Consider the following 13,142-nt stretch of genomic DNA (forward strand, 5'->3'; position numbering starts at 1 on the left):
CTTGAGTACATGTATTAATAACACACGTGAGGAAATTTACAAAATTAAGCACATATAATTGTAAATTAATAGAGTTATTTTAATTTCAGTAACTTATGAAGTGCTCCTAGCACCTGGAGATAAGCATTTCTAGGGCTGAAACTTTCTGTTATTTGATTTTAACAGTTCATAAAAAATATATTAAACAGCCAGTTTTCACTTATAACGCAACATTTTTTTATTCACCTTATTGTTTTCACTCTTAATTATTAAGACCTATTATTCATTTCACTGTTGAATTTCGTTTTTGTTTGTTTGCTTCGTTTTACCTTTTCAGGTTCTGTTCAGACGCTGCTATTGAATTCATAATAGATAAGGAAGAAGCAGTGGTAGGTTTAACTAAAGTTAACGTAATGTGTTAAAACCTTTACAGCGAATATAAAAGAACTGGGAATTATATTACCTCTTATTATCTGAATATTCGGATACGTTTTGCTGCTGTTCTTATCTGTCCTAGCATTATCAAAACAATCTAACTTTTGAATTAGGCTTAAGGTAGTATAGTTGCGTGTTCAAAAAAAATACTAATCCTACAGGTAACATAATGGAAGACCAAACACCTGAAAGTAAAAGGAATTTGCCTGCATCGACAGAGAATAAGCTTATATCTGGCGCTGAAAACACTGGCCCTAAATTCTCTAGCTTAGCTATGTTAAAAACTAGGTTATTATTCAAGTTACGACGCCAAATACGGAAAGAAAAGCAAAGTGAGGTTGGCGAAAAAGGAGAAATCGTACCTAGACGGTTTCTGTTTTCATTAGACTCGGTTATCGAAGAAAGTAATGATTTATCCTCGAATGAAACTGAAAGTTTAACAGACTTGCATACAGATATTAGAAGAGTAGTTGATCAAGATGAAAATCAGCTGACTGGGTATGTTTCTCAAGTTTTAGTTTCAGAATTTCTTGAGAGTTTTCCATTTCGAACGTTTATATTAATACTTATTCTTATGAATTCATTTATGATTGGCTTACAATCAAATCAGGAAATATCCCAAGACTATGCTTATCTTTTCGCTATTTTTGATCAGATAGTCTTAACAGTATTCGTTTTCGAAATCTTTCTGAAGTGGTTTAACGATTTTTGGACTTTTTGGAAAGATGGTTGGAATGTTTTTGATTTTATGATTATTTCATCTCTTTTGTTAGGGCCTTCTCTAACATTTTTAGGAACCGGTCGTATCCTCAGAATTTTAAGAGTTGTTAAAGCTTTCCGTAGCGTCAAAAGTATTGGGGCTTTATCTGGTTTATCACTTGTGATTAAAACAATTTTTCAATCAATCCCAGATATGAGTAACCTTGTTTTGCTTCTTCTTATAATTCTCTGTGTTTTTGGAGTTGCCGGAGTAATTATATTTGGGGATACTGTTCCAGAGCATTTCGATAACTTATACAAAGCTCTCTTCAGTTTATTTATATGCGTAACTCAAGAAGGTTGGCTAGATCTTATTAAGGACTTCTCAAAAGTTGGCGGAACTTATTATATTGTCGGAAGTTTATATTTCAGTTTCGCAGTTTTAATTGGGGCATTATTTTTTGCCAACCTTGTAGTTGCTGTTATCGTAACAAACCTAGAGTTATCCATAACAGAATTAAAAACAGAAAAAAAGGACTTTAATAAGATATCGAAAAGGGATTTAACCCTAATGACGTTTTCAAGAAAAACTGAAGAAATAGAAGACACCATTAGTGGAATAGTAGCTCACGAAGAAATTTTAGGAACTGTATCTTCGAATACCCAGGCCCCTTTAGAACCTGTTACTTTTGAATATTTGTCAGAGAGAAAGCTCATAAACTATCTTATGACACTGGTAGCGCTGGAAGAAAACTTGGCAGAATATACTGAAATTCGGCGAGATATAGATCGAATTTACGACGTTGTGAACGATGTGCAAAATCTTCAGTTCCCATTTGAGGAGTTACAAGGTTCAGTAAAGAAAAATATGAAGGCTGAGGTTTCACAAAATTTACTTGAAGTGACAGACTTGAAAGGAGATATAATGTCTACTCTCATCAGACTACAGAGGAAGAACTTAATTAAACATGGTAGTTTTGATTTACATAATGTTATCAAAGAATGTGCTCAGCTTGTTGAAGAAAAGAACGAATTGCTAACTCAGATGAAGCCCAAAGGTGTAATTAACCAAAGAGCACAAAAAAAGAGAATTCGTAAAAATAAATAAATAGACATTTACCCTTTTTTTCTGGATTTTTACTTATTACATTTACAAATTATAAAAACTATACTGCGTTAATATTTTAAAAAATGAGGAAATCGAATTTGTAGCTAATTCGAAACTTGCCGAATTTTTGTTGCCGTTTTACTTTTAGTTTCAAACGCAATACTCGAGGATAGAAATCAAAAGAAAAAATAAATGAAATATATGGAGAGAAAACGAACTTTTTGAATTGAGCTTTATTAAAAAATGCGTGTAAGGTACTGGCCGTAAGTAAATGTGACAGTAAAAAATGTTAACATGACACCAATCATTGATAGGTGTCTCTGCGAACACAATATAAATTGTTGATTTTATATTTGAAACAAAACTTAAAACGGCAAACGCTCTTTTAAATGGTTTGTATTTTAGTTCATTAATATGATACGTTGGGCGCTTTTTGAAGTTAAGTTACACAATTGTAATATATGTTTTTCTTTCTCGTTTTAAAACGCTCCTTCTAAGTTCAGTAATATTACTTATAGTAGGAATTTATTTTTGCATAGAAATTAAAATCATAACTTATTCTAAAATGTGAAAATAAGTGAAATTGGGAACTTGTATGGAAATCAACTTTATGTACTCATTGTGTCATCTATATAGACATGTACCAGTTTTTATTTACGTTTTTGTTTTTGTTTGTTCATCGAAATATGAGTTGAGTTTCAGTTCATTTTGCTTGAACACACAATATTTCATGATACCAATTTAAGTGTCGAGCCGGGTACTTTAACTTTTCTCAACGCTTAGTTATCATTTCCCGCTGAATACTGTTATAATTTTCTTACGAAAAGAAATAATAAAATCATATTAGTATGTTGTTATTCAAAATATTTTTTGTTTCTTGTCCAGTGGCATATAATACATACAAATTAGTTTAGTTACTGAGGTCACTTATGTTTAATTTTTTATCTTTGTATTGTATTAAAACTATTTTACTTATGAAGTACAGTGAAGTTCATAGAAGAATGTATAATATGTCAACCACGCGATATCTGATACAGTCTTTAAACTTTACTTACAAAAATTGGGTCACCACAATGTAGTATATTATTGATATTTCTGGTCCGGGTTGTCACATGAACCAAAAGAAAGTTGAGTTTGGTCTGGCCTAGTGGTAAGCGATCTGAGCTATGGACAGAAGGTCTGATGTTTGAGAATTAATAGGGCAAAACGTGCTCCGCACGTTTAGCTGTGGGTACGTTATAAAAATATCAATCAATCCCATTATTCAGTCCAGTAAGACGTATAAAAGCTTTATGGCGGCGAGTGCTGCTGACTAGCTGCCAATCTTCTGGTCAGTAATTCAAAGCTGTAACCTTAGGGGTCCCTGATCTAGCCGTGTAATCCAAAAATTTCATTCACGATAATAATTCCATTTCAATGTCAAATTTATTTGGACATTACAGAGTAGGATTAATGAAATGTGCATACATTAGGTAATTTAGGAATAAGGTTCTTGGGTAGCTTCGATACTTAAACAGATGAACAAAATTAAAATCTGATGATGTTTACAATTTTTCGTATGGTTACGAAAACAAAAATGTTAATGAAAAACACACACAGCACGCGTTCTGGTACGTTTTGGAATGAAGTTCTTTAACAGTCTCGGCAGTGTAGTATACAGCACATGTTTTGAATTCCCGGTATGAAGTTTTCTGCTAGTCTTCAATGTTGCTTTATAAACAATATTTTTGTCATTGCATTGTTTAAGTCTTCCTTCTAGTGTAATTTAACAGTCTTCAACATCAGATAGATGGTCTGAGAAAAGATAGTCAAGGTGTGTTGTTTAAGTTTGACCTCACCGTCATTTACAGAAACTTGTTATAATATAAATTTTTCTTTTAGGCAATATTAATTAACTATGATCGTGAGAATGAACACGCATAGGCGGCGGAAAAAAGTGTGCTCATGCGTTTGTGTTTGGGATAATGGGCGCTGACGACTGAGCACACTTTATTTGTTATGTTAACTGTGATCATTTAATTCATCTTTGAAACAGCGACTTTCGCTGTTAATTCTCTATTCAAAAGGGCACTTTTCCGAAATTACAGAATTCTGAGAACTTATGAATAAAAGCAAAGAAAACATAATACGTTAACCGAACTTCCGTTAAAACCATTATTGAGGTGGAAACAACTACTTAGCAACGTAGTCCTGGTATGACCAGGTGATTAAGGCGTTCAACTCGCAATCTGCATGTCGCGGGTTCGAATCTCCGTCCCACCAAACATGCCCTTCCTTTCAGCTGTGGGGGCGTTATAATGTGTCGGTCATTACCACTATACGTTGGTAAAAAAGTAGCCCAAAAGTTGGCGATGGGTGGTGATGACTAGCTGCCTTCCCTCTGTTCTTTCACTGCTAAATTAGGGGCGGCTAGCATAGATAGCCCTCGTGTAGCTTTGCACGAAATTCAAAACAAACAAACCCCTAACAACGTCTGAGGTCAAATCGTTATTTGACATGAACCTAAGAACGCAAAATTATTTGAAGTGAAAGAAAGGGTTAGAATTATGTTGATACGTTGAGAAGTCAACACCGATAATTTTTTAAAAGTCGTTAATTAAGTGCTGCGGGAATTGAAAATTGTACTATAAACCAATTCACACAATTGACAGCTAGGAGTGCGAAACACAGTGGGGATGACAATTGTTTTGGTATGAGGGTGACCACTAATGGGATGCTTATTGTCAATATGCAGTTTATTAGCCTTATCTCAGGTAAGTATACATATGTGGACTCGAGCAGCATGTATCAAAATGAAAATACCAAAACATGTTACATGGAACTGTATTAGTCATAACCTTAAAAGTTATGTTAGTTTCCACGGACTTTCCGACAAATCCAGAAACACACAACCGTTGGGTCATCGCTGACAAAATTGTCAACCAACATAATACAAAATGGGCAAAAAAAAACGTGTTTTTTTCGTAGATCACATTTTGTATCCGATAAGAAAAACACATCTCAAACTATTGCATCTACACATTTTTATTTGGATCAAAATGAGAGAGGAAAAAGGTGATCCCTCAGTAAAAAGTACATTTATTACTGGGTTAATCTTGCATAACTTTTTTAATGCCCGTTCAACACGTCTCTAAACTTAATAAGCTTCTTTCTAACGAAGAAAATTCATGTAGCTTTCGAGCATATATAATTTAATAGTTAATATCCGAACACGCAAACATTTTCACAAGTGTTTGTGTGTTAGGTTGTTTACGTGACACTCTAATACTTTATCCAATCATATGTAAACTTTCTTTATATCTGTTTTCAAAGCTGTATTTCATTAGTAAATAACTGATCAAATCACTTGTTGTGACACAAAAAAAGCTACAAAACTAAGCAGAAGAAGACGAGGAAACATTTGAAAACAAAAAAATTAATAGAATACTCTCAATTGTGATAAATACTTAGCAAAAATAAAATTAATCTTTGGATGGGCAGAAAAAAAATTGACAAGTGCGTTTTTTACAGACGAAACTTCTCGGAACTGTGCAGAAATAAAAATTTGAACACTTTTGAAAAATTACCAAGTATCGATTCTAAAACATTTCCGAGTTAAAAGTTTTGAATTAGAATTAATAAATACAATTGACTTAAAAGTTTGTGTCGAAAAAATTCATTTCATAAAATAATATGAAAAGCTAGAGGAAATCCTGTCTTCGGGTACCATGATTTAGGAGTAATTGACTTTTAATGATACTTGTGATAAGATATTAGTGTTAAGCCCATTATACTTTTAACACTATATTTTTTATCTAGTCTCTTGGATATTTTCAAGAATTATAAGGGTGTATTATAATAATAGTGTTTAAACCATATCCATTACCGACGATGCGTTTTGGTCAATCCAGAACTCTTGAAGTCAGCTGGGATACGATGAACATAGTAGTGGTCGGACACTATATATATAAGCCATTTGTTACAGTAACAGTTGTAATAACACTCCACAAAACTATGTACTATAACCACTGAATATTTATTGATTAAAATAAACATACTACTTCATTACATTTTTAAAGAAAATTTTTTTGTACAAAGTTGATATGCTTAATTGTCCTAAAAACACATAAATTAAAATAAAAGATTAAAAAATGACTAACTGGGGCATAATTTCGCACCTTAATTTTGGGGTTTCTTGTGAATTTGGAATCAATATAGTGGTTGATAATTATTACATAAACTAACATATAGCCCGTCAAACATTATGGGGCAAGTACTACCACACCTACTCCATAGTATACCCTAGCCTCACATTTCATAGCTAACTGAAATAAAAATAAATTTTGCGAAATCAAGCTTGACCAATAAAATGGCAGAAAAGTGCAGTCGAGGCAGTCAAATGTCGGTAAATTCCTTTGTGAGCCAATCAAAATTAAGATCTTTCATGAAATGAAATTGTGGCGTACTTATAGAATAATTATGGATGAAAATCAGTTAGATTAACAACTTCTAATATATAGAAAAGCCAGTCCGTTTTGGTAACACTACGTTCCAACAATGGCTTTTATGCCATGTTGCTTAGCAACAAAAGTATAACCTAATATTGTTGTTAGTTCATGTACTGAAAGTATAAAATGAAATGTATAGACAACAAAACTGAAGAGATATTTGTTGATTTCTGAATTTAGAGTTTCTGTTGATTAAAGAAGTTTGTTGGTGATATAAAAGAAAATAGTTTAATTCAGAAACGATTTTTTTTACTTTCATGATAAATTTATGCAATTGGCTCTAGGCTAAGTGATCCCACACTACGTCTTTACTTTAGGCTTATTATACCAACACTCACTGCACTTATAAGGTTTCACGGAATCATCCTTACAACCCCCTTGCACTCCGTCACTAAAATCGTAATGGGCAGACAGTAATCAAACTATTTTATATGGATAAATGCATTTTGGCTTTTATGACTCCTCCTATTTCGAAAAAGCAAGGTAAATCAAACGTGACGTGAGACATATTTGTTTTTATATAAGTTAGATTGTTAACATCGTGTTTTTAAATAGTTTAATTTATTTTTTAATAAATTTACAATAGAGTGGACGATTACTGGTTTGTTTTCATTTCAGTGTAGTCGTTATGGGAGTAAGGAAGTACTCACCACCATCTAGGTGCAAAAATCCTTCTATTTTTTTATACCCAATGTCGACGAGACCTTTCCCCCATATGACCAGGCTAATCAGGCCAGCTGGGATACGACAAACTTAGCAGTGATCGAGGCACTAGTTATATCACGAATTGCATAAACAACTATTATGGTGTGAAATAAATTTAGTTAATTAGTTTTAATATTTTCTTATATATAAATAATTTACCAATGATGTAAATTAACTTTTATAATCTATAACGTCATTTGTAATTACAACTTTTATCTCAGGATAAAACATCATGAGAAACAGTATCAAATTCTTCTTTATACGAATCTGATGATATAACTTTTAACGAAACAAAATATCTAAATAAAAATCTTTGTGTCGCTTTTTCTGAAACGCCGCGGTTGAAACAGCGCGCAATTTTTTTTTGTATCGTCATTAAGCCTGTTTGTTAAATAGTTTATCTGAGCCTTAAATAATTAATAGTTTTTGTTTTGTTTGTAGAAAAAAGTTATTAATCCCCCTGAAAATGCGAAGTTATATACTATTTAAATGTTATTAGTGTAGTCTATGTTCTAAAACTCGAAAATGATTTGTTTGTTTGTTTTGGATTTCACGCAAAGCTACACGAGGGCTATCTGCGTTAGCCGTCCTTAATTTAGCAGCGTAAGACTAGAGGGAAGGCAGCTAGTCATCACCACCCACCGCCAACTCTTGGGCTACTCTTTTACCAACGAATAGTCACATTATAACGCCCCCACGGCTGAAAGGGCGAGCATGTTTGGTGTGACGAGGATTCGAACTCGCAGATTGCGAGTCGAGCGTCCTAACCACTTGGCCATGCCGGGCCTTGAAAATGATAATCATATCATTCATAATCAAGAATTTATAGCGAAAATGTTGACATATTTTATTATCATCTCTCTCTTTTCTGGGCTTAACACTTGTGAGCTTGAAAAGTATCATCAAATTCTTCAATTACAAAAAGAAAAGGAATAATTAAATTTGTACCCACGTTGACATTCATGTCTCATATAACTTTTTCAAAACTGTCATCTACGAAGGAATATGTAAGTGAAACATAATCTATACTTATTCTTGTTTCCTGATAAGTTTTGTAAAAATGTATCTTGGGTTTTGTACAAAAATAAAAGCAGTGTAATGCAGTATATAATATATATTGTGTGCTCATATTGATGTTAAATAAATGAGTGTCTAACATTCTAAAAAAATTAATTGCGATTAATTTAACTATGTAAAAATGCTTAATACCTAGTGAACGTTTTTATAACTTGAAAATCTGTTGCATATTTTCTATATTTTTTTTACGATTGCTTTTATGAACAGAAAAGAGTAGTTATGAACATCGGAAGTTTTTGATTTGAATAACACCTTCAGCAAGGTCTCACTGTCTCAATCTCATTTAATTGTGAAATAAATTTTATATCATTAAAACATATTTATATTTTTCTCAAACAATCTGATAACACTTTGTAATATGTTTTACTAGCAAACATGAATCAAATTTTATAACCATGAGAGAGAAATGCATTTTTTATAATCAATTTTATTCTATGCTTAAAATTATCAATAGATGGTGCTATTAAGTTATACAATGCTCAAAGCTACAAAATGGCTACCTGTGCTCTGCACGCAGCTGGTATCGAAAGCCTATTATTAGCGTTACAAACTCTCAAACTTACCGCTGAGCTACAAAAGGGCCCTAGAAAGCAAAGAAAATTACAAAATGAAACGAAAGTTAAAATATATGTACGTATGAAATCAAATCTTTCTGAAAATCACTCCACACATTATTTTGCAATGTAGTTTATTATATTGTATTGTGTGTTCGTTTATTTATCAAGCTCTTCATTATTTAACTGGTTTCATTTGTATGTTTATTTTAGAGGGTTCTCTTCTGTGTCCACCGCCTGGAATTAAATCCCGTATTTTATTGTTGTACGTCCGTAACTTACCCTGTCCCACTCTAGGGGAAAACAGGTCTCTTAACATCATTGGTTACTTTTCACTATAAAAAGCAAAAAAAAAACAAAAAAAACACCTTTTTGAAAGGTAATGTATCTAAGTTTAAAATTGATTAAATATGAAAATGTTATTTTTAAATTGTACATTTTAAGATTTAAAAAAATTCGGGTTAAAAAATGTTATATTGTTACGTTTCAAATTACAACTTAATTGAAAGGTATTTTAATTACTAACATCAGCATTCAAATGTATTTAACTAAAACAATAAAACTATTATAATACACTACTCAAATCCTACAGACTACAGATATTAAAATAACAACAACAAAAAACAATTTACTTACTTTGTTGAATAAGTTTCTTTGGAAGTTATCCACAGTGTACTTAAGGTACATCTAAAATATGCGTCAAAACCTCTGGATCCCTCTTTATTAAACATCTCGCCTCCTAACGGCTTTCAATTAAAATTTGAAGAAGCGTCAAAACGGCCAATAAAATATTTTTTTCAAATATTAATCTTCTTTTTTTTTCATTGAAATTCCAAAAGGGGGAAAAAACTTTGCTTAAATAGATTAAATAAATTCGTATTACGGAAATAAAAATATTTACTTACTGAGAGGGAACAATTTTCAAGATTTCGAACATGATACCTAGGTAAATTTACTCTTAGTTTCAAATCATTAGTTTCTCCAACATACACTTTTCCACAATAGAACATTTTAAAACACAAATTACATTTTTAGCATTGCAACCAAAAGAACCTTTCACCTTAAATAGATCCTGCACTTTTGATCCAACAGTTAAATTTCCTATTTCAAGTTATCTATTTGTACAATATTAAACAATATTTTCTATTACATGGTACAACATCTTTTCATTCTTTACTTTAAAATTATTGAACGTTAACAAACTATATAAATTTGAAGGTTGCTGTTTTGCCCAACTTACTTTCAGTTTTCAGACGTATTCTTAATTTCTCTTCTGCAACTTTATCTATTTACTTTTGAATAAAGTTGATATTACTTAAGATGAAAGGTTTTTTTTAATTATAATACATGAGGATTTATACGTTTCACAAAAAGAGACCACTATATGAAATGAAATATTCGCTGGAAAGAACACAACGTTTTTATTGATCATGTAACTTCTTCTTCGAGTAACATTGCACAGGAGATAAATTCCATAGACAAAATTCCAACAGGAACTATTTGTTGTCGTAGGAATGCCTAAGATGATCCTCTGTTTGTTGTTATCTTATTTTTATTTTATTTTCTGTCTCTTGTTTTTTATAACATGTTTATATATTCATAAAATTTCTGGTTATTTCCATTGGCGAAATTTGTATGAATAGTTTCGTCCTTCGTTTCATTATCTTTCTACATTAAGATAGCAGTGTTTGCAACAACTACTTTTGTTGTACATTACGTATTTATAGAGGGAGCATAAAAATAATTACATACGTATCTTATATATACGTTTCTATAATGTAGCGTACATGCATTAATAGCAAGTGTTATAAAAACGTGTATCTTTTCTTTACTGTAAATCCTTTACTGTAATTTTACAGCTGATGAAACATGTAAAATGTTCTATCAGATTACAGCAACCAGTGAAAAAGTGATAAAAGGAAAACAAAAACACGGCTAAAGACGAATTATCTATATCTTAATTATTAAAACTTCTATTTCAAAAATAATGAAATATGTAAAATAAATTCACTTTTTAAAGTTCCACGCAAATTAAGTTATATATATATATCTGACTACAGAGCTCTCAAAATGTAATCTTCCACATAAATATTTTTATTAATTCATTTTATGCAATGTAGTCACAGAAGTTGTGTCTTTCTCTCCCCCTATGTTTTTTTGAGGGGGGGGGGAGACTTTGAAGCAACGGTAACCGAGTGCTATGAAATAAAGTAGTCTGTGAAAGCTTGATTAGATCATTTCCTTTGGTTAGATTTTCCCTAACAGATCTGATCAAAATATTATACTGCTGTCACTGCTTTCCATCTATCTATCAACAACGACCTAACAGTAACAGGGACAACTATGGTTCTGTCTGTTAACGTTCCATTTTTTTTAGATTGTTCCCTATAAATTTTCCATCTTTTTTTGCCCCTATAATCTGCCATAAGGACAGTATGGTATCCTAGCAGCTTCTTTGTCATAACCTGCGAAGAAAACAAATTTTACAATATCAGAAACTTCAAATTATAAGCATGGCCTGATGGTCAGGGCGCTCGACTCGCAATCTGAGGGTCGCGGGTTTGAATCCTCGTTACGAACAGCTGTGTGAGCATTATAAAGTGACAGTCAATTCAACTATTCGTTGGGAAAATAGTAGCCCAAGGGTTGGCGATGGGTTGTGCTGACTATCTGCTTTCACTCTAGTCTATCACTACTAAATTAGGGACGACTAGTGCAGATAGCCCTCGTGTAGCTTTGCGCGAAATTCAAAACCAAATCACAATCAAATTATAAATGTTAGCTTTTAACGTTTTTTATTCGAGAAATTATGAAGTTATGATTCCAGCTTTATATTAAATTAAAACTGGCTTTACGGGGTGTGAGTGCCTTATAGGTATATTTCGGACTGACGAGTTAACACATTTTGGTTTGAATATAGCTAATAGCCATGTTAGTTCACTTGCCATATGGGTTCAAGTTCTTTTCCTGAGTTCCACGATGGCCGTTGTCGTGCGAATGGATTGTTTTGTTTGTTTTTATAATTACGCACAAAGCCACACAAGGGCTATCTGTGCTCTGCCCACCACGGGTATCGAAACCCGGTTTCTAGCGTTGTAAGTCCGCAGACATACCGCTGTGCTACTGGGGGGCCGTGCGAGTGGAGACAGCCATAATAGCACAATTTCAAGTCCACACTAGCTGAACGTGACAAGTTCAGGACTCATGTTTTCTTAAACGGAGACATGGCGTTCAGGCAGACGCTCCAACTCTTTAATGGTGTAGAGGAGCAATTTATGTCCATAATTTGATGCTCTATTATCTTACTTAAGGCGATAATAACACTAACTTTCATTAACAGTTTGCAAGTTATAATTTAGCTACTTGCAAAGCATATGCCGATAATTTGTTAATTCTTATTATTTATGTGCGTATATATGGAAGTATAATCATATATTCGTGTGTGTATTTGTGTTAACTTTAATACTATATATTATAAATATATTTTAATTTTGTTAAGTTATATGTTATAACTGCATTTATATTTTAAGTTTAATATTATAACTTTGTTTTCATTTTAAGTTTTATTCTTTATTTTAATTTATAGAAAAATATTTAAACTTATGCTTAAATATACGTTTAAATTCGTTTTTGATTAATTTATTCTACTATAAGGGTGTAAAGAAAAGCAGTTTAAGTGAAAAACTACAATGTAAGAAAAATAGGTTTCAAGCTTCTAAGATTTTTAATTTTTTCATGCCAAAATATATTCATATCTGTATTATGCATCTTCTTCCGGGATAATACACTCCGTGTTTTGTGTTATCCTGAGATTGACTAAAAAATACAAACATTTTCAGAACAAGTAAATCCTTTTCTTACAGCAAAACCACACAGCAAGCTATATCTGCTTGCCCACCGCGGATATCGAACCTCGATGTTAAGTGTTATAAATCGTCAAGTTTACCGCTGAGCCACCTAGGAGCATAAAGTAAATAATAGAATACAAACCATTAAATTGTGTCTGCCTGAAGTGCAAGAGTAAGAAAACGTTTCGGTTTCTTATGTACAGACGCCTTCATCAGGTTACTGATATAATTATGCTGTTGGTTTATGTAT

At 32.2% G+C, this 13,142-nt stretch overlaps 1 protein-coding gene across 1 annotated transcript; it reads left to right on the forward strand.

Annotated features, from left to right (window-relative positions):
- Window positions 1-583: 583 nt before the first annotated feature.
- LOC106465725 (cation channel sperm-associated protein 4-like) lies at window positions 584-2,221 on the forward strand. Its single transcript, XM_013926314.1, has one exon. The coding sequence runs from the start codon at window positions 584-586 to the stop codon at window positions 2,219-2,221; it is 1,638 nt and encodes a 545-aa protein (XP_013781768.1).
- The last annotated feature ends 10,921 nt before the right edge of the window (window positions 2,222-13,142 follow it).

This window comes from Limulus polyphemus, unplaced genomic scaffold, assembly GCF_000517525.1.
Source record: "Limulus polyphemus unplaced genomic scaffold, Limulus_polyphemus-2.1.2 Scaffold0, whole genome shotgun sequence".
NCBI classification, from domain to species: Eukaryota; Metazoa; Arthropoda; class Merostomata; order Xiphosura; family Limulidae; genus Limulus; species Limulus polyphemus.